We start from the raw sequence: 26,449 nt of genomic DNA, 5'->3' as shown, positions 1-26,449 counted from the left end.
AAGCCATATTATTTTTTAAAATTTTTTTATTAAAGATTTTCTTGTTTTACAGAAGTTAAGTGTAATGTCTCTCATATTTTTTCCATGCAGATTATTTCCTCAAAAACTTGTACATCTTGAAGGAGATCCAACATCACAGGCTTTTTTTTTTAATGAGAGAACATGGCAGCTGGTAAAGAACTTCCCTCTCCATTCCCTTTTCCTTTTGTACCAGTGTCTTTTTTACAGAGCACATTCCATGCCTTCAGGTTTGCTATTTTGACATGTAAGCCACTCTACAAACCTTTTTAAGTTAGTGAGCAGGCTATAAATGTTTTGAATAAATAAATGAGGAAGTTGAACACAAAAGCATGTTTTGGAGAGAACAAAAAACTGGATTGAGGGACTGACTTGTTTGCATGTGAAAGGCTGAACCTATTTTAATAGGTTGCTGGAAATCGGTGGTACTGTTCAAGCAGCTCCCAGTTTATACTAAAACTCTAAACGTTTCTCTTCCTCTTTCCCCTTTCTCACTGTATAATGGGAAATGCTGCATCAGCAAGGGAGGGAGGAAAAAAAGACACTACGCACATTTAAAATTAGAAATTCACAATTTATTTCAAATAAACAATTTCAGGAGAGGGAAACTGCAAGGGCTCTTTCCTTTGCCCCTTCCCCTCCTAATGCCGGAAAAGTGTTGGCAGTTTCTTGAGGTTGCTTCCCCCCCCACCCATACCTCAGTGAGGGACAGAGCAAAGGCAGCCATGATAATGTAGCACTCTGCATAATAATAAAAAGCTCCCATAGCAGAAGCTACTACCTGAAAACTTGGAACAGTCCAGACTTGAGTGAGCACACATAAGAACTTTCCTAGAAAAAGCTATTGAGAAATGAAATCTGATTTTTGAAACAAAAACAAGTTTTGAATGAATTGAGACAGTGCAATAATAAGAGAACTCTCCAGTTCTTCCTGAAGAAGTCGCATGGCACACAGCTGACATAAATTTAGGTTGTCAACAGAAAACTGGTCGCTGCTGCAGAGGAAGGAGTGCTATAGAGAGAGCAAGTATAAAACTTGATTAGAACAGGGATAGAGAACTTTTGGCCATCCAGAAGCTATTGGACTCCCAACTCCCATCAGTCTCAGCCAGCACAGCCAATGGTCAGGGATGATGTGAGCAGCAACATCTGCAAGGCCAAATGTTTCTCATCTCTGGATTAGAGGATCTCTCTTCTACTAAACAGCCTCTTTTGGTGTATGTATGCAAGCTTTTGAATTACAGAGACTTCTGTTTGCCAGGAGATGTGGTGCAACTTGAGAGCTCGGTTTGTTCAGTATCAGAAGTTGTGCAAAGACAGTTTTGTATCTCTTTTATATAGAAAACTGTGGCAGGTAATACTAAATGTAAGCGGAAACCAAAACAAAGTCAGCATTGAAGGTGAATCAAGCCAAGTTTTAAAAAGTAAGAGTGATAGGATGACAACAGCTGCCAGGCTGGCTGAGAGTCAAGCCTTACGGAAAGAGACAAAGAGCTCCCAGTTTAGGATGTTCGCCTGGTATGAGGGAAATGCACCTATACTCTGAGCTCAGATGCCGCTAATTCTTCATTGCTGTCTTGCTATTGCTACCAGCTTGTTGCAGAACGGCAAGGATTTTCTGAGGCAACAAACTGTGTTGAGTTCTGCTTTAGAACCATTAGCTTCTTTTTCCAGAGTGAAGAGGATACTTTCCTATAGCACAGCCTATTCTTATCAGTGGCAAAACCTCTCTGGCAAAGTCTGAACATGATGGAATTCTAATACAGGGAAGCCTGTATCGGGGGAAGAATAAAAATGCTGATCTGTCAACTGTCTGGGACTTAAAAGTGTTAGTTTATACATACATGAATGCTACCTGCTCTAAACTGGGAGGCAGCTATTAATACGTGATGCAATACTGGCTTAATATAGCACATCTAAAAGCACTGTACGGGGTTGGTGCCAGCCATGTGGAGGCTACAAGTTTAGAAAACATGACTTTTTAACATTGAAAGTTGTCAATGTGCTACCATCAAGTTGACCAGCTACAACTGGATGTCAGATGTTAAGTGCAAGCCACACATCACTTCCCTTTCGCACTGGACAGTTCTGAGCTACAAGAAAACATGTGTGACTTAACTTCTCTGATTCAAGGAGACCGACTGGCTCAGTCTGAATGCAAAGTTTAAAGATAAAAAGATCCTCGTGTCCTTCAAAGGCTGAACACTGTGTTAAGCTAGCAAGGAAATCAGGTCAGCATTTCACAGGAATAAGTTGTAAGCCATACCTTCCCACAGCTCTTCTGGCCACAAGGCTTATCTTTATCCAACTGCAGCTGGGTTAATGAAATAATCCCGTGCTAGCACTTTACGCACCACACCTCATCAAAACAATAACAAAAGGAAGGCTAACATACTGTGCAATTAAAATCACACACACGCTGAACTTCTTGCACTTTGCTAAAAGGTTTTCGTCTGTTTCTATATATCAAGGCCCAGATTGGACTTCATGCAGAGAAATGGAAAACATCTACAGCCAAGAGAACACAATCACATGATCTCCGCTTACAGCAGGTAAGACATGGGTTAAAAGGAGCAAGCCTGATGAAGTCATCGTGCCGCATCAGCTACAAGAGACCTATAAAATGGCCAATGGAAGAGAAAAGGTGAACAGAGCAGGAAATGGGGGGCGGGGGCGGGGAGAGAAGAGTTTCTCTTCATGGTACTTTTTTTTAGCCTAGTACACACCGCCCCCCTTCAAGGTCCTGCTTGCGTAATCTGTGGTTAACTGGCAATGGGGTAGGAAGAGAGTAATATTAAAAAGGTCCTGGGGTCATTTACTAAGGAAGCAAGCAGGTAGTGAGTATAATCATTTTCCTTGGAGTGCTTGAGGTAGTATTAGCAGCACGTGAAGGGCAAAAGGGTGGCATGGCAGATTGCCCCCCCCAAGAGCTAGGTCAACATCCAGAAACGCTAATTAAATAGCTCCCGCTGAAAGGCCAGAAAGGTAGGTGCATAAAGCACAGAATAATGATCCTAGCTTGCCAGTCCTCCCTTGTCCAAACCAAAAAAATCATCAATCAATGTACAAACAAAAGTTCAGTGCAACATTTCTTTTTTTTTGTAAACAGGTAGCAAGGTGTTCTTATTTCAGATCGAATCAGAGTAACTTCAGGAGAGGGCCAGCTGTTCCGTCTTCTTTTCTAGGTGGATAATCAACTAAAGCAAGCATGTTGACCACTCACTGTACATACCCTACACTGCAGTTTTTTTACTGTTTCGAAGCTGGCCTCCCACATGAATGGAGGGAAAATTGACCTTTTACACATTCAAGTGTTCAGAGTTCCCCTACTAATAATAAGCCACCCTTGAACATAGGTTTGTATCTGACCAAGTCCTACTGAAATTAATGGGACTAAATCAGGCCCATCAATTTGAACGGTCAACTACAAGCTGGACTAGTGGTGGATACAACTCCTTAATATTCATTAAGCTTCATTCTCACCAATTTTGCTGGCTGTTTTTCAGCCAGCCGTAGTTTCTAGGACAGTGGTGTAAGTTTACCATTGGCACATGTTTCTCAGGACTTGTCTTAGGCTGCCAATATATATTTTTACCCCACCCCCCTACCAAGCATCATGTTAAGTGTAACAGCTTTCCCTCGATACACAGTGAGGAAGTCTGGTCTTGTCAGGGCAAGACGGGGCCAGACTTGACGTATCACCTTACAGCCATGTCAAGGATCAGGTTGTGTATGACTGGACTGCACAGATACGCAAGGCATGGATGGAACGTGGCTTGTCCTTTTGCCTCCAAGCAAAGCCAGTGCCTGCTACAATGCTATCGAGAGGCAAGGTTGTGTATTCCCATAACCCCTCAAATGACTTTAGTTTTGGCAGATGAGATCAGTCCAGAGAAACAAAGCGACTAATCCACGCAGGAGACAACCTAAAGCTGATGGGACAGCAGGACCACGACTGTTTCCCATGCTGGCCTGAACTTTGCCCGACTGCCCCTGCATAGCCAGGGAAGAATAGGAGAGCTACTCGACCGTACGCTGACCTCTGGCCGCTGCTGTTGTCTCCTAGGCTAGCACGGTTCACCTCATGTAGTCACAGGGCAAGCAGCAGAGCGCACGTAAGAGGTGCCAAACAGAGAGCTGGACTATTTCATAACTTTCAGCGCAAAAGAGGATTTGGAGGGAAAAGAAGAAAAGCAGCCATTTAGTTTACAAGCAGCTTATTAAAAAGGAAACACTCCAATTCCAATTTATTTTTTAAAAAGGGTTGTGTGTTATTCTAGGGTTTGTTTTGTATAATTGTACAACCGTTTGAAAATTACATATGCTTGTAATGATCTAACACTATTAACAGCCATTCGGGGGGAGGAGGAAGAAGAAGAAGAAGAAGAAAAATAAAATAAAAGAACTCCTTCCCAGAACAATCCAAGAGCCGGGGAGGAAAACGTCCCAGAAAAAAAAGGTGCCAAATCTGAACTCCAGCCTCTAGCCTGGCAAAAAGGAAAAGCAGAAAGAGAAGAGAAAACAGAAGACTAAGCTGTGGTGCTAGCTCGTGTCTGGCTTGCAAGGGGAGGCAACAGTGTTGTCCTCAGCCCTTCTCTGTGGTGGGGGCGGGGGCCAGCTTCTCGTGTTGCTTCTGCTGCTGCTCTCACCGCCACCTCGCTCTTTGCGCTCACCCCTGCGCCCTGACATCTCCTGCTACTTTATGTGTCGTGGAAGTCTTTCAGCAGGGTCCTTCTCCTCTGCTCGGCTATGTGCATCTGATTTTCCAAGTCCTGGGCGGGGAGAGAAAGAGGGCGTAAAATCAGGTTTGTTTCTAGTTTGTGGTGGCAGGGAAACGGACCCACAGACTCAAATGATCAGCAGAAAGGAGGGAAGGAACACCAGCCATCCCTTTTGGTCCCAGTCTCCTCACAGAAACGAGCCCTCTTCAGGTATTCAAGTCTAGATCAGGAATAGCGTGGTAGTTTGATAAGCAAAAGTCAGGAGTCAAGAGGGCATATCCAGGATGAACACCTGAATAGGGCTAAGGTTGTGAGAAAAATGTGTGTGGTTTAGAATAGGAACTCAAAACTTCCTGGTCCTAGTGCCTCGCTCCATTAATTACCGTATTTTTCGCTCTATAAGACGCACCAGACCACAAGACGCACCTAGTTTTTGGAGGAGGAAAACAAGAAAAAAAAATACTCTGAATCTCAGAAGCCAGAACAGCAAGAGGGATCATCCGCAGCACAGTGAAAGCAGCGCTCCCTCTTGCTGTTCTGGCTTCTGGGATAGCTGCGCAGCCTGCATTCGCTCCATAAGACGCACACACATTTCCCCTTACTTTTTAGGAGTGAAAAAGTAAGTATTATAGAGCAAAAAATACGATACATCAAGTAGTTAAGAAAATAACATGTAACTGGTGGTCCTTATAGAAGCCAAAATTAATATCCATTAAAAAATTCACACACACCAGCTTGGATCTAGAATTCCAACAAACTGGAACTTCGCCAAGAAGATGCTCCTACAGAAGGAGTGTGCCCACTGAAAAGCTGGTCTAGATAGTTGGGGGAGCCCCCCAGTGCACTTGGGGAGGTTGTGTAGGGGGGGAAACTAGTGAAAACTGTCTCCCTTCTTTTTCCTCAGAACGGAAGTTGCACTGGATCTCAGTCTCTGAACAGAAAGTAGCTTCCCATTCATGGAAGGAGCACTCTAGGTCATGGGTAGGCAAACTAAGGCTCGGGAGCCGGATCCGGCCCAATCGCCTTCTAAATCCGGCCCACAGACGGTCCGGGAATCAGCGTGTTTTTACATGAGTAGATTGTGTGCTTTTATTTAAAATACATCTCTGGGTTATTTGTGGGGCATAGGAATTTGTTCATTTCCCCCCTCCAAAATATAGTCCAGCCCCCCACAAGGTCTGAGGGACAGTGGACTGGCCCCCTGCTGAAAAAGTTTGCTGACCCCTGCTCTAGGTTGTGCCTATCTCAGTTGCCGAGATCAATCCAAAAGTATGTGGGCATTTCCCACTAACTGTACAGAACCTCCAGGTGGCAAGGAAAACGATGTCAAGGGATCTGGAGTGCCATCTCCTCCAGTCCAATGCCAATTCCTCTGCTTCCTCATAGGATTTGTTTAAGCCCTTCTGTGCAGGTAATGAGCTCCTGGGATGAGAAGATGAGGTGGCAGGAGGTTGAACAAGGCTTGTTTACTCACCCCTCTGTCATAACTATCTGCTCTCTCCACCTTCCATGAGAGGTTTTCTATTTCCGCTTCCAGCTGAGCCTGTTGGTATTCAAACTGCAAACATGAAACAGATTGTTGAGGGAAAGAGATACAGGAAGAGCAGCTTCTCATCATCCTCATTCTACCCTACATCTGCTGTTACCATCCACGCCAGAAGGCGCTTCTGAAAAGCATGAAATACAACAAGCAAAAACCAAAGCACGTTCAATAGATGCAAAGTCACAACAACACAGTATTTCGCCCTTTCTGATGTGCAACAGTACAAGAGCACCAGAAAGCTTATGGATTCAAAGCTGGGCAAGTTCCCAGTTCCCTATGTAAAACCTGAGCGATATTAATCAATGGTTACATGGATGATGGAATCCAGGAATAATAATAATAATAATAATAATAATAATAATAATAATAATAATTTTTATTATTTATACCCCGCCTATTTGGCTGGGTTTCCCCAGCCACTCTGGGCGGCTTCCAACAAAAGATGAAAAATACATTAAAACATAAGTCATTAAAAACTTCTCTAAACAGGGCTGCCTTCAGATGTCTTCTAAACATCAAATAGTTGTTTATTTCTTTGACACCTGATGGAAGGGCGTTCCACAGGGTGGCTGCCACTACTGAGAAGGCCCTCTGCCTGGTTCTCTGCAACCTCACATCTCGCAGTGAGGGAACTGTCAGAAGGCCCTCAGAGCTGGACCTCATTGTCCGGGCAGAATGATGGGGGTGGAGAGGCTCCTTCAGGTATACTGGGCCGAGACCATTTAGGGCTTTAAAGGTCAGCGCCAACACTTTGAATTGTGCTCGGAAACGTACTGGAAGCCAATGTAGGTCTTTCAAGACCGGTGTTATGTGGTCTTGGCGGCCGCTCCCAGTCACCAGTCTAGCTGCTGCATTCTGGATTAGTTGTAGTTTCCGGGTCACCTTCAAAGGTTGCCCCACATAGAGGGCGTAAGACTTTCGTAAGTCAAGACTGCAATGATGTAAGAACCAATCAAGCGCTGAAGGCTGTTCAAAATGAAGACGGCTCTTATTTGATAGCTACATAAGATGTGCTAGTAATTTAAGGTTTCCTATAGGGCTGTAGCAGCGGTGCTTTGATGGAGCTGCGGAGTGGCAGCTACTGGGGCTGCCACTGCCACCAACCTGGAGCTCCCCTGACCTTGCTGCCACCTTTCCCCATCCCCATTCTGAAGTGGCACAGCATCTCCACCAGCACAGAACACCCTGCCCCCTTTAGAAGTCTCCGTTGCTTTTCCAAATTGGTAAAATTGGGAAGATTAACAAACAAAGCTTAAATAGCACATTGACTCATCTTTTACTTGCCAAATGCGGTTTGTTTTGCATCCCCCTCCTTACAAAACAAAAGCAAAGCAGCTGACAGAAGCAGCTATGCAACTCTGAAGAAGAGGAGAATACAAAACTAGGAAGCTTAAACAGTTACTAGGAAGAATATGAATTAGCGAGTCATCTCCCTGTAAATAAAAATAACCATGGAAAGCAGGTTTGATCTATGTAGTTTTAAAACTGTATGTCCCACCACTGCTGTCAAAAGCATACGGTAGCTAACAACTCACTAAGTAATTAAGCATACACTACTTAATCTATTACATTCTGTACTGTTCTTCCTCTGCAGAACTCAACAGTGGTTTACATGTCGTACCCAGGTGGTCTTCCATGCCAGCCCTGCAGTCAGAACCCACTGAGCTACTGCAGTTGCAGTTCCCATAACGTGACTCTGGGCTGTTTCCAGCTATCGGCAGGAAGCCTGACATTTCCCAGCTCAGTCCTGCAAGAAATTTAGGTGACCATTAAACACAGAGCCACAGGTCTTACCAGTTTCTTTCTGGGGCCAGACTCCATGTAGTAGGCATATGGATATGTGTACTGCAGCGTGTAACGACACTACAATGAAAAGAGAATGAAAGGAAGATAGCTGTTTTTTTAATGTCGTGTGCCTGCACAAAAGTTCTCCGTGTGTCTTCCAAATGTCGCCCGTTTGTCAGTTCTGTGAAGACTGTGCCCACCTTACGCAGCTAAACCTGCCCAATGTGTGATATACAATGCCAGCATGCAACACGGCAAGCAGAGGCAGAAATAAAATACACGCTGTCAGATGTGCAGGGTGGTAGCTCGTGAGTAACCAGGCAAGACTCCAACCTGTCTTTTTCAGGTTTTATTGGTGCAAACTATTTACAGTGCACAACTCCAAAGTTCATGTCCGTCTTAGTGACTTGCAGATTCCAGGAGTGCCCCTTTCCGGTTTCTCCCCCAGCATAAGAACTTAGACACCCCAAATCTCCGCCACCCCTCCTTACGTTTCACCCCTCTGCACAAGCAGAGCGACAGAAGTGGTGTGCCTGCCTCCTGGCCGGCCGAGCTAGGTGAGGCGCTTGGGCTCTCCGTATCATCTTCGAGCCCTCCCTTCACCCGGCTACTCCCCCCCCCCCCCGGCTATGCTGGAGTTGTGATTTCACCACTGCCGGACAAGGAGCTGCTGCTCAGAATCACCGGAGGCTCCCTGTATCTCCTTGCCTCCCTCCCCCTTTCCGATGGCAGTCCCCTGACACACTCTATACACAAAATGAACAGCATGCCAGAGTGGAGCTTCCCAAGGGATGCAGTAGCCACAGAGCTTCAGCAGGCTGTGTGAAAAAAGGGAAAGGTCCACAATACGCTCCCCCGCCCTAACCTCCCCACCAAGCAGCTCCAAGTGGTGTTAAGCAGGGTAAAAACAACCCGCCCCCTGATCTATAATCCAGCAAAGATCAACCCAGAGTGCTAAGGAAGACAATCTGGCACCTTCCTTGGCAATAGCTTGCCGCTGATGCTAGGCACCTGATGACTATTTAAGCCCTCACGATCAACACAGTTTAAGACCGGCAGGTCCCATTGCCCACCCCCCATCCCAAATCTCACCCCATCCTCTTTCTGCACACAGTAGAAAGCATTTTACAATTAACAACTAGGCACACCCACCTTAGCTAGCAGCTTTGCTGCATTCTGTAGATACTGCCAGTCTATCCACGTTCCCAAGTTGTTCATCACCCTTTCTTGTATCTTCTCTTGAATTCGCTGGTATGTCTGTGCCTCCAGCTGTAAGCTCTTGTTGTGGTTTTCCCACTGTGGAAATGGTGTAAGGTGTAAGACGACGATGGAGAAGAAAGGGGAGGGAAAGACAGGCTGGGAAACGGCAGGCCACAGCAACGCATTGGAAAAGACGGCACAGAAGCACCTTAGAATGCAAAGCCCCTCCTTCGGAAAAGGCAAGATGTACTAGAAAGCAAACATACCCTTGGAGCTTTCTAAAAAAATATCACCACATTATCTTTCGGTAAGTTACTCCAGAAGAGCTAAGACAATTCCATTCACATTAGCATTCCTGCTTCAAATCTGCAGCGATATCAAACTGGAGCAAGGTTTTGCCATGTTTTAAATAGGAAAGCTTCCTGAAGCATTGTCTGAAGAAAGCAAGGTTTTTCATATATGCTCTTTTTTTAATATGTTATGGGGAACACACACATATATGCAAAAATCTTATTTCCATAATATATTTTGGCGGGGACAATCTAGGTGTTTACACAATGCAGATACTTTATTATATAGGTGTCAGGGAACTGCCATCAGTGTCGGAGGGAGAGAGCAAAATCCAGAGGGATTCCAGAGAGCGTCCCGGGAGTGGGAGAGGCAGCCCATCTTCTGGGGAAGAGAATCAGCGTAGCACCAGTGGAGAAGGGGGGCAGATGGGGGAAGCGGCGAGGCGGTCCCATGACTCCTTGCCGGGGACCAGCGGGGAGAGTAGAGGTCCTCCGCTGCCTACGCCCTCCTTGCGCAGAACGCTTTCGAGCAGAGAGTAGGAGGAGACTAGGCGTCAAAGAGCTTCTTTGCTGGAAGAAGTTTAAGAAACGCCCACTGACGGATTCTGCCAGCGATTGAGATAGCCACGAGAGAGTGGCTGTTCGGACAGAAAAGGTTCACTCAGGCAACCCAGCCAGGTGTTTGCACCGGCTTACGCACGAGCAACCCCTAGAACCATTACAATAGGGATTAAGAATTACAAGCCAAGAGGCAGCTTTAAGCAGTTTTGGTGCAGAGTTATGCAGATTTACAGAAGGCAAACTGTACACTTGTAGGAAGATTCGACTGCAGAGCACAGTTCAGCACCAGAAAATTAAAAGCAACCTATTGCTGTTGGCTTCAAGGAAAGAGCACTCTCATTACAGGACTGGCAGAGATTATCACTGAAAAGGAGCTTGCTTCTGGAAGAATAACCTAGAGGAATGATCTTGATCTGTGGCTACAGAATGTTTTGTTCAATGAGGGCTTTCTCACAATCATCATTAGCATTGCCCTTTGCAGAAGGTGGGGCTCATGAAAAAGGCTACGGTTAGCTCCAGCCAAGGAGATGTCTCCTACCCTTTCAAAATAGAACAAGTACTTCTTTAGGGCCTCCCTGGCCTGTGCTTGCTGACTCTGGTTTACAATATCAGGATTCTCTTTGTACCGACTGCATTCGTAGTACTCGCTGCCGTGAGTCTTCCAATCCCCTAGACACATCCAGCAGAAGTCTGCAGAGGACAGGAGAGGAAACGTTATTGCACAAGGCAATAGATAAAGCAATGCTTCTTTGAGGAACAAGATCGACACCTCTCCCTCTAAGGGGCAAAGATGCTACCAAAGAGCTTGCACATTAACTAGAAGAGCTAGTGTGGGATAGTATCCAAATCAGAAGGATACACATTTCCCCCGACTTTAACACAAAAAACCTGGTGCTGTCTACTTACCATGTTTGCATTTGGAGCATTGCTGGAGGAGAGAGAGAGGTTGGGGGGGGGGGGGAGAGAGAGAAGACATTAATAAGAAGCAGGCAAAGATTTCACCTAAAATTAAGCAGTAAAGGATTTCTGATCTTGTCCACAATCTACTCACCATGTGATTGCAGCCTCCATTCTTTTCAATACAGATATTGCACTTGGGACACTGGAGGGAGAGGAGAAGAGAGAACACACCTTAGATTGTCCCATGTGTTTCAACAATCAGGAGTTTGGTCTTTGACAACTCTTCATATTCCTCTCTTGCGCAAGAATTATCAGACCTGCCTGTGTCGTCAATCCCTTTCCCCTCTCTTTGCTTGGAAGCTATTATATTTCAGCCTTGTTCTTCTTGGGAACATAGGAAGCTGCCTTACACCAAGCTTTGCATGTAGGTATTAGGGTTTGAGGGACGCGGGTGGTGCTGTGGGTTAAACCACAGAGCCTAGGAATTGCTGATCAGAAGGTCGGCGCTTCGAATCCCCGTGACGGGGTGAGCTCCCGTTGCTTGGTCTCAGCTCCTGCCAACCTAGCAGTTCAAAAGCACATCAAAGTGCAAGTAGATAAATAGGTACTGCTCCGGCGGGAAGGTAAACGGCGTTTCCGTGCGCTGCTCTGGTTCGCCAGAAGCGGCTTAGTCATGCTGGCCACATGGCCCGGAAGCTGTACGCTGGCTCCCTCGGCCAATAAAGCGACATGAGCGCAGCAACCCCAGAGTCGGCCACGACTGGACCTAATGGTCATGGTTCCCTTTACCTTTATTAGGGTTTGAGCCTTGGAATCTCCAGTTAAAGAAGCCACAGATCCATGCTAGGGAAAACTTCCGCCTGAGACTTTGGAGACCTACTGACAGTTATGTTATATGCTACATGGCTAGATGGAGCAATGGATAGACTATAAAACATCTCTTTACTTTGCAGCTCTTCAGTACTATCCCATGCTGCCCAATATTTCTTCATTAGTTTCTCCTTACACTCGATTCACTTTGCACATTCTTCACCAGCACTACAATTAAAATGCCTTCAGATTCCTTCTGCTCACACTTCCTTTCTTCTAGAGTTCAGGGTTTCTCAAACCTGGGTCTCCAGCTGTTGTTGGACTACAACTCCCATCATCCCTAGCTAGCCGGACCAGTGATCTGGGATGGTGGGAACTGTAGTCCAAAAATAGGTGGCGACCCAAGTTTGGAAAACCCTGTTTTAACTTGTCTAACTCCTCTCTGGTGTGATCTGAAAAACATAAATAAGATCTGGTTCTCCTTTCTGGGAGATCGAAGCGATAGGCATCAGGTAGGCCAAGAGGAAGCTTAGACCAATACTTCCCACCCACCCCTTTCACCTTCTTTCCATTTTGTGTAACTGTGCCTTTAGTCTGCTTGGTGGGCCCTGGTGAGTCATGTATTAGGAGGAGAGATGGAGATGAGAATGAAAGAAGGGACAGCACTAGATAGGGGGCAAAATGTTCTATACTCAACATTCTCTGTTTAGAACACAGCGAACATTAGCTATAGAAACTGGTTTGAAAACAGAGAAAACTATAAACAAACATCTAGCATGTAAGAGCAGCTTGCTGCAACCCCCCCACCGAAGAAACCTCAAAAGGAGCAAAGTTATAAACGGAAAGGTCACTCCCCCCCCCCACACTTACATCTTTAGTGTGAGCACTGATATAGTTGGCTGTTTCAGAGTCATCTGCACACTTGGTGAGCCATTTTCGAATGGTGGCACAATCTGTGGGAGCATGGTACATCTGCCGACACTTGAAACTTAAAACAAAGAGAAAGGCATGTCCACTTTCCAGAAATCATATTGCATGCAACCAAAAAAAAAGTAGCAGAGAAGGGACTCGTACACAGTGTTATGTTTTCTCTGTAATGCTGCATAAGCACTGTTCAGACTCCTGGTAGGGTGCATGCAAACACATCCCATGAAAGACCTGTATTTGGTACTGCAACAAAACTTAGTATCTTGCAAATCTCAGTTTAAAAAAATGAAGGAATCCAAACTCAAAATACATTTTTAGCTCTTGCTTCTGCCAAGGTAAGCTTGGGGCAGGTTATGTGAGCAGTATCATGTATCATGTAAGCTCTAGGGAAGGGCTGAGTGAAATTTTCAGGAGCCAGACAACAGGGCTACAATGACCCTCTTCAGTCCACCAATTAGAAAAAAACAGTGGGAGGAATTCATTGCAGCGCTATGGCAAACGTTTCAGCTTGCCAGATGGAACAATTCCACCTTGCTTCACTCTGTGCACTGTTCAAGGGGTTCACCTGCAGCCCCCAGCAAGGAATTTTTTTTGGGGGGGGGAGGGAAGCCCTGTTGCACTAGCACAAGTCCTTTCACCCCTACTCCATCCTCTGATGGCAGTGTTCTGGTTTTTTTCTGGAGTGTATTCACAGCCTTACCCATTTGTCACGACGTAAAGGAAGTCGAACGGAATACGTTCTGGAAGTCCGTTCGACTTCCAAAACGTTCGGAAACCAAAGCGCTGCTTCTGATTGGCTGCAGGAAGCTCCTGCAGCCAATCAGAAGCCACGGAAGCCCCGTCGGACATTTGGGTTCCAAAGAACATTCTCAAACCAGAACACTCACTTCCGGGTTTGTGGCACTCGGGAGCCAAAACGTCCAAGCAACAAGGCGTTCGGGATCCAAGGTACAACTGTATTGTAGTAAAATACTGCTGTCTTCCTCAAAGTCCGTATAAGCACTTCTTTTCCCTACTCTTATTCCATCCCTCTGGTGACAGTTCACTCAGGGTAGGTTATTTGAAGACTGTGCTATCCAATCAGGGAGGCTTGATTGCGAATAGCCAATATGCACTCCTGGCAAATTATTTCTACTGTAGCAGAGGGATGGGGGAACCTCAGAGCTGGAGAACCAAACACAGCCCTACCTGGTCCTCAAGACTCTCCCAGGTTACAGCCCTCAGCAGCCCTGCTCCATGGCTTCTCTGAGTGCTTTTGCCTGTGTACAGTGTGTTACTGAGCTGCCATAATGCCTCCCGCTTGTCTGGATGGAGGCTGACAAGATGTGTGGACTTTTGGGGGCTGGAACGTAGTCAATGTGGTACAAAAGACAGGAGACACACCCACTTTTGCTCCTGGCCCTGCCCAGGAGGTTTACCATGAGGGAATGTGGCCCTCGAGCTGAGAAAAGGCCCATACACTCCTTTGGGTGTTCATTCAACGCCCACAACTTTAATGGGGATTGTCTGTAGCTCAGTGGCAGAGCACATACTTGACATGAAAAGGATCCAGGTTCGATCCACGGATCTCCAGGGAGGGCTGAGGAGGACTCCATCCTGGAGAGCCGCTGCCGGTCAGTGTCAACAATAACAGAGTTAGAAGGACCACTGGTCCAACTTGGTGTAAGGCAGTTTCCCGTATCCCTAATACATCAATCTGGCCAGCCATTGACAATTCTGCCTTCGAGGTAGCTGTGTTTGCAAGCTTCTTCGGCCACGAGGGACACTTCCAAAGCTCGACTGGAGAAGCAATTTGGCATGGGTAATTTGATCTCACCAAGTTTTATTTTCATATACTTTGCACTGGATGGCCTAAGCAGCTTTTTTCAAGTCTCTCTCTCTGGACTATTCCGGTCCCTTGACTAAGGAAAACTCATGCCTTGCTGTCCTCTCATGTTTAATTTTCTTACCAGAAAACTTCATTGCATCGATTGCACTGCACTCTGCGAGCTTTGGGCTCCTGTACCTGTATTACCATAGGGCAGTCTGCGCCGGGACAGAGCTGCAGCTGGAAATGGCTCTGCAAAGAAACCAACCACAAGCATGTATTAGAAACTGGCCCAGCCGAGAGGGAAAGAACCATGACTTCTGATTTATCATGTGTAAAAAGGTCAATCATATCATATTGGAAATCTAACCTATGGAAGACCCAATGTAGGTCCTTGTTATCCTTGTGGAAAAAAAGGATGGAAAATTTCCCTGCAGACTTCCAAGAAAGATAAAAAGCTTTTTAATGTGCCCTGGCAGCCAGTCTGATCCATACATTATATTTACACTGTTTTCTTCTAACTGCTTTATGAAACTGATATTATGCCCATATTTCTTGCTACAGTTGTTTATATAGCATCCCTTCAGGTCAGTTGTAAATTCATTCAAGAAATTAAACTGATTTAAACAACTGCAATTCTTCTCTTTATCAAGTGGAAGAAATAATCAAGAAATAGTATTTAAATCTCTTGTGGGGGTATAGATCCACTGTATTTGCTTTTTTCATGTACATCAGTGGCTTGGTGTTTTTTTAAGGAAAAAAACAAGGACTTTTTGAAAAATATAAGGAAGCCTTGATAAAATAAAGAGATCGGATAACTTTATATTTTATAGTGATTGAGTAAAAATGGAGCATTTGGCAGCTAAGTGAATCTGTCAGGATAGAGGACAATGAGTTTTAATGAAATGATGCTAATTCACAGAAATGTATTACAGTGATACCTCGGGTTACAGATGCTTCAGGTTACACACTCTGCTAACCCAGAAATAGTACCTCAGGTTAAGAACTTTGCTTCAGGATGAGAACAGAAATTGTGCAGCTGTGGCGTGGCAGCAGCAGCAGGAGGCCCCATTAGCTAAAGTGGTGTTTCAGGTTAAGAACGGTTTCAGGTTAAGAACGGAACTCCAGAACGAATTAAGTTCTTAACCCGAGGTACCACTGTATGTGCATTTCCATGGCATTCAAGAACATGCAGAACACCCTGATGGTAAAACAGCAAACAATACCTCAATGTAATCCCTGAAGAGGTAGCGTCTGTATTTGTCTTTCAGCTCCTCGCTAGGTAGCAATGGAAACACAAAATCTTCTGGAGTCCGGAGCAGGCAGTCCTGAGCCATGCAGGAGACACCTGTTTAAAAAGCCAGAGGAGCTATTGCATGTGACGACCTCATTACTGTGTCACCAGCGACAAGAAGATGATGAAGAAGAGGAGTTTGGATTTGATATCCCGCTTTATCACTACCCTAAGGAGTCTCAAAGCGGCTAACATTCTCCTTTCCCTTCCTCCCCCACAACAAACACTCTGTGAGGTGAGTGAGGCTGAGAGACTTCAAAGAAGTGTGACTGGCCCAAGGTCACCCAGCAGCTGCATGTGGAGGAGCGGGGAAGCGAACCCGGTTCACCAGATTACGAGACTACCGCTCTTAACCACTACACCACACTGGCTTATGTTTATATTCTCTCTCTCTATCTCCAGAAGTACAGTGGTGCCTCGCAAGACGAAAATAATCCGTTCCGCGAGTCTCTTCGTCTAGCGGTTTTTTCGTCTTGCGAACCAACCCTATTAGCGGCTTAGCGGATTAGCGCTATTAGCGGTTTAGCGGCTATTAAAGGCTTAGCGGCTTAGAAAAAGGGGGGGAGCGAAAAAAATCGCAAGACTCGCAAGACGTTTTCGTCTTGCGAAGCAAGCCCATAGGGAAATTTGTCTTGCGAAGCAACTCAAAAACGGAAAACCCTTTCGTCTAGCGGGTTTTTTGTCTTGCGAGGCATTCGTCTTGCGGGGCACCACTGTATTGAACCAAGAGAACAGAGAAGACTAAGGCAGTTGACTGTATGACTGAATCTGTCGGTGGAGACCAGGAAGTTACAGAAAAGGCTGCATGGGACTGACCAATGTCCCACAAGTTCTGTAACTGCTGGGGTGAAAAACATAAATGAATGCAACTTAAGGCATTGGATCAGCCACGCTCCATGTATCGGGGACTGGAGGGACGCAGGCTCCCCACCTCTGCTCATGTAAGATTATGAAAAGATTTTAAAGGTGAAAGAAGATAGGAGGGAAGAGACACATGAAGGGGTACAGAAGGGATACATTGCTCTGAACTCACCAACTCCGACTCCATCCTTGACGAGAACTGTACAGTGCTGCTCCCAGCAGCTGCGGCAGAACTGGTGCTGACAAGCCAGAGACAACAAGTTTTCCTTTCGGACAAACTGCATACACACCGCACAGTGCTGGGAGGAATGTACCATGGCCTGGGATTCGAAAAGGGGGAAGGGAGGGAGAGAAAGCTAAAATTACTGACAAGATCCCAAACTGCAGTTTGCACAAACAGTCTGGATGAGTTGCGACGTGAGTTTCTCTCGTTTCATCCTACGTGGGAACTGGTAGCAAGAATAGAATGCAATGCAACACATTGTAGTTTCTTGGGATGCATTCACACTTCGCTGGCTTGTAGATTACTGCACCCATTTAATTTATGCTGTTCACATGACACTTTGAGCTTCTGACAACTGCTTCTCGCTGTTCTTTTCAGAATCGATTTAACGGCTATCCCCCAAGGGCCTGGCCAAATGGGAGGATGGATTAAAATCAGGGAGGAGGACAAACTAGGTTTCACTCTGTGGTCAGATCAAAGAGGGAGCCATTTCTTTACGTTGCTCATATTACAGAATAAATCAGCAGCAAGAATGATTAGAAGGGGGTATTCCTTTATGAGCTAATCCTCAAACTCAGACTTGATCATCAAAGAGTGAATATTGCAGCTGTGATAATTGGATCAGATAAAAACAGTGGAGAAACAGTTGTAAACAAGCATATCAACAGAGCCACCAACTCATTCACTTGACAACTCATTCATTAAAGTTATGTGGCCTATATTAAATGCATGTTTATTAGCCACACATCTCCAGCTCAAGTTTGAGACACTTTGTGCCCAGTTATATCTTGTTGTTAACAAGTCTCCAGCATTGGAGAATATACATGGGCTTCTACATATTGATACACTTTTATTGATAGCAATGTATGTTAAGTGAGCTTAAGTACATGGAATCTAATTGTGATCTGTGGAGACACTTGTACCAGTTAGGCCCACTTATCTGCCAATGGCAAAAGAAGCTGTTCCTCTCAAGAGTCTCTGGATTTGCAGTTTTCAGCAGTTACCTTAACTACATCAATACTGCAGGGTAGCAAGTGGACAATAGATCAGCTATTGCAATAACTATATACCACCCTGTTCTTAAAAAATATATATTGCTCTACATCAGGGTTGGGGAACCTTTGGCCCTCCCTGATTTTGGACTTCAGCTCCCATCGACTCCAACCAGCACAGACAATGTTCAGGGATGATGGGATTTGTAGTCCAGCAACCTATGCAGGTTCACAGGTGGTCCTCCCCCCCCATCGCTACAGGGTAAGACATGTTGAGAGCAACTAAATATATTTCAAGTAAAAGGGGAGAAGCAATATAAGGCCTGATCTTTCGGATAGTGAAGAGCTGAGCAAGCTGCTCAGCACACTATTGGGTGCTTTCTGTGAGACAGTAGGGCAGCGAGGCTGGTTTTGATCTCAGGGCAATTATATACATTGCCAACAAACACATTTATGGTTTGGAATGTAGCTCAAAAGAACCCTCCAACTTGCACATCCTGTTTAGAGCACAAGAGAGCTACCTTTCTGCTCACAGAATTCCCCAAGATGTGCAAATGTCCCAACCGCACTTGTAAAAAAGGTTAAATCTACGAACCAGAAGCTTATCTAATCCATTTTCCAAGTCAACTAGGCCAGGTTTTTCCTAATCACAGAGAGCTTTCTGGATACACAAGACTTTTCTGCTTGAAAGTGAAGAGCAACCTCTTTCCAGAGCTAGTAGCTTGGTTATCCATACTCTTAAAACAACACAGTTCAGGGTAACTTTCAAGAACTGATTATGATAACAGAGAACTAATCCTTTACTGTGCAGATTAAACCCTACAGATCCTGGCCACCACTGCTGTACAACAACCGGCAGCTGAAGTGCATTTAACTACTTTCTGCGGCAAAATCTGAGAGATCCGACCAGATCCAAAAGGTCAGGATCATAGCTTTATGCCAGAATTTTATCACTGAACCCACAAGAGCAGCACTGCATGAGCCAGCAGAGAGCAGGCAAGGAGGCAAGAGCTAGTCTCTGGGGAACTATACAAGGGGTTTTAGCATCAAGCATGCCGGAACAGTCCGTTACTCACGTGTTTGGATGAGGCAGGCTGAACTCGTGCTTCCACTAGCAACTGGACAGAATTGGACTTGTGCCTGAAGGAAGAGTTAAAACTTCAAATCAGCACAGAACCATAGCTGCAGAGCTGATGAGCTACAGATTTCAGCAGGAAACGTGCAAAACGCCGCAGTGAGGCTCCTTACGGTGTCCTTGCCACGGGATCACATTCATCCAGTGCTTTACCAACTGCACTGGCTCCCGGTGGAGTACAGGGTCAGGTTTAAGGTGCTGGTTTTGACCTTTAAAGCCCTATGCGGCCTAGGACCCACGTACCTACGGGACCACCTCTCCTGGTATGCCCCGCGGAGGACCTTAAGGTCTACAAATGACAACATTTTGGAGGTCCTAGGTCACAAGGTGGTTAGACTGGTCTCAACTAGGGCCAGGGCCTTTTCAGTACTGGCCCCGACTTGGTGGAACGCTCTGTTACAAGAGACTAGGGCCCTGCGGGACTTGACATCTTTCCGCAGGGCCTGCAAGACAGAGCTGTTCCGCCTGGCCTTTGGTTTGGACTCAGTCTGACTCTGATGTTTCCCTCCCCTTGTGGTCTTGATTTATCGGCTACTTTTAAAATGAGGCTGCGTTTTAACTTGTATTTTAAATTGGTTCTCCCCCCCCCCCCACCATTATGTTTTTACTGTGATTTTATTGGTGTTAGCCGCCCTGAGCCCGGCTCTGGCTGGGGAGGGCAGGGTATAAATAAAATTTATTATTATTATTACATTCATAATTTTATTCAGCATCACAGCCACCAAGGAAGGCAGGTCATTATGATAAACAAAGGATAAGGTTGTCGGAAAATCCTGTCCCAAACCAAGGCTATGCACGAAAAGGCTGATTTGAAAAATTCTATTTATGTGAATAGTAGTGTATTCAGCATCAAATGCTAATGCACAAACACAGACAGAGTTGCAACCAATTAAATTTGTGTAGAAGTATAGCTTGAGATACAAAAGGATTTGGCATTAAGATCAGGGCACCAGGAAAGTTCTTTTGTTTCAGTGAGGCTTGTATGATCGTAAGATTGGTAAGCAACAATTATTTATGTGCTTTATTAGCTTAAGTGATTATATTATGGCTGTAGTGACTTTTGGAGTATTTTTATATAACTTTTATTGTATTAATGAAATTTATTATTTCTATCAGCAGGACCTTATGGTTTTAAAATGTTTATAGGCGGTATATTGAACACATGTTAATTGTTTTGTGTGTTTGGCCTTACAGCAAAATGTATATACACTGATGAAGGATATATTTGGAAACGGGTGTTTTATGCTAGATACTACTATTCACATAAAATTTTCAAATCAGCGTTTTTGTGCACATTTTTTATTTTTTTGCTTTAGCCTACACATGGACCCCTTGTTTTTTGTCCAAACCAAGGCCCGCCAATGAACCATATTCTTCATCAGCCATGGATCATTATCCCTTTTGTCAATTTTCAAAGTAGCCAACATCTGCTTGCTTGAAAATTAAACCCCAATGTGCAATACCAAGTGGTCATAGGATTGCAACTCTGGAAACGGCTCAAAGAAAAAGAAAATATGATACTCCAAGGGCGGTGAAAAGAAAACCACAGTAATGATGCTCCACAGCTTGAAGACGTGCTTACCTTTCCAAAATTTCTGAGATTTGCCAGTGGAAGCTAACTAATACAAGCTTAGCAACTGCATGGGACACCTAAAGAAGGAAAGGAAGGGGAGAAACCAGATTAAATTAACGTGTCAAACATCCCTGTGAAAGGACATATCTACCTCCCATATCTACAAAACAAGGCCAATTTGTATTTTCACAATGGTACGAACATTCCCGAGGAAAAGCAAATATCTACCCCTCTCAAATGTTCTTCTCCTTAGCCACCATGTTACTTAGTTTTCTACTTATGTCTCAAGACCAAGAACAAAAGCATGGGCAGGATTCAACTAACGGGTCCCATTAGCACAAGGTTTCCCAAACTTGGGTCTCCAGCTGATTGTGGACTACAGTTCCTATCATTCCTGACAACCGATCCTGCTAGCTAGGGATGATGGGAGTTGTAGTCCAAAAACAGCTGGAAACCCAAGTTTCGGAAATCCTGCACTAGTGAAAGCCCCTTACTCCAGATTTGATAACTGAAATATTGGAAGAATTATGCAAGCAGAAGAAAGCATTTCGTAAGGTTGACCGTGCCAAGCTAACTTAATAGCTCTGCCCAAGACTCCATTGATTCAAGTGACATTCAAGGGAGAATTAAGTACTCTGCAATGGGTGTTTTTAAACAGGCTTCATATCAAAGTGTACCTGCAGGGTTGCATCTGCACAGATTTGGGAACCAGCTCCTCTCATAGGAGGTAGGTGCCTGCAAAACTGATTAGCAGGAATTAATAGGCAATGGAAGAAGTTTTTGCTTCTTCAGGTTCTTCCTCATGCACTGAAACAGGAACAGGGCCCTGAGAAACGTCACTGTGGCATATTTTAGTTCCTCAGTCTCCTTACAGAAAAGCACCCCACAACTTGCAGCTCAATTTCACGCTCAAAGCCATTCCGCCCGGTTTCTCCGGATGTTGCGACATTCAGAAGAATGAGTAACTAAAAATTACTCCATTTAATACAACCCATTGGTATGAAAATACTTTTTAAAATTGTAACCACTATCAACAGCAATTCACAATTCAAAACTAGAGATTAACTTGCAAACTGTTGACTATGTGGGAAAAGGGCAGCAATAAAGATGAGCAACTGGATGTATGTTGGTTTATTATTATTATTATTATTCTTATTCTTATTACTACTACTACTACTACTATCAGCATTTGTCAGTTGCTTTATGCAAAATAAAGGCTCAAAGCAACTTAAGGTAAAAAAAAAACTTAAGATAAAATCAGTTAAAAGCTGGAAATTTTTAAACACAATGTCCAATAACAAAACTCCTAAAATGCTCATGCAACAACACAATAAGTAGGACACGTTGTACCCCACCCTAGAGGCTACCTTAACTACCAAATGTCTGGGTAAATAGAAATGTCTTAGTCTGGTTGTTTGGGTGCAGTTGTGCAGAGACAGGTTCCATAGGGCAGGATTCAGCAGTTGCACTTTTTGCATGGCTTCCGTGGCATTTGTGCATGATATTTTTGCTAAGGTTGTCTTGGGTTTCTTGCAGTTGATAGCAGGTGGTTTTGTTTTCTTGTTAGAGGATAAAATCAACAAAATATATGCAAATACTATTTATAAGTGAATGACAAAAAATGTTTAGCTGGTTTTTAGATCCATTCTGAATTGTTAAAAAAGATGGCAACATTTGTAGTATGTATATTATGCAGGGTTCTTATTTACCTGCTTTTAAATATTTATATTTCATGCATGTTTTTAGTTGTGCCTGGTTTTAAACTAATGTATGCTGTGAGCTGCCTTGCTTTTGAGTCCTGCCCTGGAAGGAAGGTGGGATATTAAACAAATAAATAAAATGCAATTTTATAATTTTAACTTATGGAAGTATTTACATCACCCTCTCACAAAACATCGCAGCAGTATTAAAAAAAAACCTTTAAAGGCAGTACAGCCTATTTCTATGGGATGTAAACCATATTTGAGTATAGTACTATAGTAAAAATGCAAAAAATGAAGTGATCACTTGGTCTCCACAAACAGGGATGGAGATGCTTTTACTCCAGCTGCTGCTTACACTCTTTCTGAGCCCAAGTCCATACGTCATGGAACAAATTGTGCACAAATGCTCATCAGCCTATTAATTCAGAGTAGAGGTGGGTTCTCGTTTCAGTCTCATCGGCATTCAATCACAGGTCCATTCTGTCCTGTTTTGCTTCATGCACCAAAGGACTGCTGCCTCTGAAGTGTATGTATTTAATGTAATTGTACACCCTAACTTGACACACAGCAGGAAAAATATGTGTTTGTTTCAGAATGCTTTAGTTTTTTAATTGGGGATCTTTTTACTGCCCTGGGCTTCTTTGGGAAGAAGGGCAGAATATAAATTTAATAAATAAAATTAAAATGACATGAAATATGTCAACAGCTGACAATGCCAGGCCACTTTATGTAAAAGCATGAATGGGCATAAATCTTTAAACAGAAATGGAAATATTTTTTAAAAACCCAACAGGGGAACATTTCAGCTTCCCTAACTTTAAGGTGGCCAGCGTTGAACAAAGGAACTTCAAAAGGAAACTGCAATGTGAAACCACTGAATTCAACACATCAAGAGGTTCAACCCTATCACTTGTGGAATGAAACCACACTGCATGTGTTAATTGGCTTACCAATGCCAAGATGCCTGTTGTTAAACACTGCTTTCTGTGAATGGCGGCTATTAATAACATAATTAACAGAGTCTGTCATTTTCTGCATTCCACTACATAAACCCCCAGCCATGTGTGTGCTTGTGCCATAACGAAAGCTAGGGCAATACAGGCTAAGACTGGCATTCTGCTTCTGCATGGAGGACTTCCCCTTCCTTTTCCTCCTGCAGCCCCCCAACATGCTGAGATGCTCAGAGCCAGTTGTGGAAGCTACAGGGGGAGGAGGAGGGAAGAACTTGCATCCACTGCCTTCTGATCTCACCCCTAGACTTTAAAGGTGCCATGAGACTGTTATGGTAGTGCTGCAAGAGACAAAAATAGCTACCCCGCTGGAAACTGTGTTACACAGTTATCAATACTCCATTACCTAGTCTAGCCATAAAATCAAGTTAAACTCCCAGGTTTGTCAAGAAATATGTTCCTGTGCTTCCCCCGCTGTCCACATGCCGCAAAGACCCAACTGCTGTTAGACAAGATTTTTACTTCTTGCAAATCCACAAGCCTTAGGGATCCATGAATCAAAAGAGAAGTAGGATGGATTTTGAGCTACCTCTGTACACTTGTGGCTCATTTCCCCAGTCAAACAAGGAGGAAGTGAAAGGTATCGAAGCAGCCTTTGTGCAAATAAAGCTACGCAAGATTGCCCGGTAGGTGGTGACCCGGGGGAAGAGGCTCAGGTCTTCCCAATAGCACTATATTCAGGCTTGCCAAGGAAACAGACCAGGACATCCTGATACTCTGCCTTACGAGACATTAATTTTTTCTTTATGCAGAGTGACCACAGCATACCAAAACAAGGGCTCAGATAATGGGAAAAGGAAAGAACAGATCTCTTTTATATGTTAGAACAAGGATAATTGCTGACCTTAGGGGAGGCCAACTCGACAAGGACCCTTAAGCAAGTTTATCTAACTTGATATCTGCCTAAAAAGTACAGTGAAACACAGTGTCTCCAGCTCCAATGTGTGCTCACTGCTTGTGAGGGAAGCCTGGCAGAGCCTGGGTGACCATCGACCTTCTCTCCTGCTGCCTTGCCTGGGCTCTGCATTCTGTGCTTTAAAAGTTCCAGGTTAAGAAGTCTTCCTAGTCCCCAAGCAAACATTATTGTGGTCACCTATCCCAGAACACCTTGCTATAAAGGAAAACTTACCGTATTTTTCGCACCATAGGGCGCACTGGACCATAGGGCGCACCCAGTTTTTTTTTTGGGGGGGGGGGGGATCAAGAAAAAAATCTTCCCCCCCAGCCCCAAAGAGCAGCGCACAGGCTGCGCACAACCTCTCCCTGCCGGAGGGGTTGCGTGCAGCTATGGAGCAAGCCAAGGCAGGGGGCGGGATAGATCCCGCTCGCTGTTTTGGCTTCCCCTTTAGCCCCGTGCAGCCTCTCCTTGCCGGGAGACGCTGCGCAGGGCTTTTCTGGCTTTACTGGGGGGTGGGGGGATTCCCTCACCTCTCCCAAAGGCCCACAGAAGCCGCGCAACCCCTTTAAAGAGATTGCGGCTTCTCCTGGCTTTTCTGGGATGTGGGGGAATTCCCCCACCTCCCGCAAAACCGGCAGAAGCCGCACACTTTAAAAGGGCTGCACGGCTTCTTCTGGCTTTCCTGGGAGGTAGGGGGATTCCCTCACCTCTCGCAAAAGCCCGCAGAAGCCGCGCAACCCCTTTAAAGAGATCACGGCTTCTCCTGGCTTTTCTGGGAGGTGGGAGAAGGGACTGATGCGGCCAGTCAGTCCCTTCTCCCTCCTGTGGAAAAGCCCGCAAGAGCCTCGCGGAGCTTGTGTGCGGCTCTTGGGGGCTTTTCCCACCTGCCTCCCCCCTGCATTCGCTCCATAGGACGCACACACGTTTTCCCTTGCTTTTTAGGAGGGAAAAAGTGCGTCCTATGGTGCGAAAAATACGGTATTTGGCCTTTTCTCAGAGTCCAGGTTATGAGGAAGAGGCAGAAAAAGCCACCAGCATGGCTACCACTATTGCAGTGACAAATCACGTTGCTTTAAGTAAGGGGGGCGGAAGCAAAATAATTGGGATGCAGTGTTGGGGGGAATAATGAGCTGGCTCTGTCGCTGCAAAGAGAAAGATAAGGAGGGCACTGAGCAGCAGCAGCAGCAGCAGCAACGAAGCATTGATGGTAGCCGTTAGCCAGACCTGCCAAGATGCTTCTGCAGACCCTGTTTCCAACGTGACAAATAAAGCAGCCAACCAAGGCAGGTCTCTGAAGGACCAATTTGGCAGCACAACACACTAGAAGCAGTCACAAAAGGATTAGCTCAGGATTATCAAAGCTGTTTAGGTGGCCATAATCACAGCACGGTTTAAGCACTGCTAAGAATAATTGCTCAAGGTATCTAAGGTGACATAGCGGTAATTGCAAAGCATGACACGTTTGTAATTAGAAGGCTCCCTGGGTTCAGTGGAAGCTGCTCATATAATGATATCCAGAATATCATTTAACCAAAACGGGAAGTGAGCCTGGCTAAAAAGCACCAACTCCAATTAATAGAGGCTTCGCCTTCACCTCTTTTTGGCAGGCTGGAGAAAAGCAAGGCAGCACACTAAAACCATTCCCAGAGTTACAACTGCTTGATTTCTTCGCCGTGAATTGCCTCAAACTTGGCTTAGCCCAGAAATATCTCCTCTTTCCTGCCGAAGGGAATGCAGCTTGACAATGCATTTGAAGAGCACAATGCCAATTAAGAATCTAGGTTATTTCCGCTGTCAAATCTAGATGGCAGTTCAAAAATTGAGGAAGGAGACCCCTGGAAAAAACAGCTTCTAAAGAGCAAGTAAGATTCCACAATCAAGCTATGAACTTTAAGTGTGGAAGTGGGCCATGCATCTATTAGCACACCTACAGAGAATTCAGAGCTCCACCGTCCTTTCCAGGAACATCAGGCACTTAATGTGCACATACAGAACAAGACTGCCGTTCTCAATTAAGTCTTGATGGCTCCCTCGGCCTATAGAGCCAGATTCGTCCGCAACTGGACCTAACAGTCAGGGGTACCTTTACCTTTAAGCTTCACAGAATTTATTGTGTCCAGAGTTTCATTTGGTTCATAACTCTTAGCCTGGTGAATATTAGGTGAGGTTTCAAGCGTCTATAGTGCTGTTAAAAGATG

At 44.9% G+C, this 26,449-nt stretch overlaps 1 protein-coding gene across 2 annotated transcripts in view; it reads right to left on the bottom strand.

The window, feature by feature from the left end:
• Window positions 1-571: 571 nt before the first annotated feature.
• The window catches only part of ARIH2 (ariadne RBR E3 ubiquitin protein ligase 2), a 37,923-nt gene continuing 12,045 nt past the window's right edge, over window positions 572-26,449 (bottom strand). For both annotated transcript variants that reach the window (XM_028719620.2, XM_028719621.2), the window contains exons 3-15: window positions 20,650-20,717; window positions 19,009-19,072; window positions 16,890-17,037; window positions 15,789-15,910; window positions 14,705-14,814; window positions 12,699-12,816; window positions 11,170-11,220; window positions 11,025-11,046; window positions 10,657-10,808; window positions 9,220-9,363; window positions 8,077-8,145; window positions 6,214-6,297; window positions 572-4,790 (exon numbers count right to left, since the gene is read on the bottom strand). In XM_028719620.2, the coding sequence (XP_028575453.1) occupies window positions 4,719-4,790; window positions 6,214-6,297; window positions 8,077-8,145; window positions 9,220-9,363; window positions 10,657-10,808; window positions 11,025-11,046; window positions 11,170-11,220; window positions 12,699-12,816; window positions 14,705-14,814; window positions 15,789-15,910; window positions 16,890-17,037; window positions 19,009-19,072; window positions 20,650-20,717 (1,224 nt within the window). In that variant the 3' untranslated portion in view covers window positions 572-4,718. The remainder of the gene's footprint in view (window positions 4,791-6,213; window positions 6,298-8,076; window positions 8,146-9,219; window positions 9,364-10,656; window positions 10,809-11,024; window positions 11,047-11,169; window positions 11,221-12,698; window positions 12,817-14,704; window positions 14,815-15,788; window positions 15,911-16,889; window positions 17,038-19,008; window positions 19,073-20,649; window positions 20,718-26,449) is intronic.

Source organism: Podarcis muralis, chromosome 2 (assembly GCF_964188315.1).
Source record: "Podarcis muralis chromosome 2, rPodMur119.hap1.1, whole genome shotgun sequence".
Classification (NCBI taxonomy): Eukaryota; Metazoa; Chordata; class Lepidosauria; order Squamata; family Lacertidae; genus Podarcis; species Podarcis muralis.
This window is presented reverse-complemented; position numbering and strand designations above follow the sequence as displayed.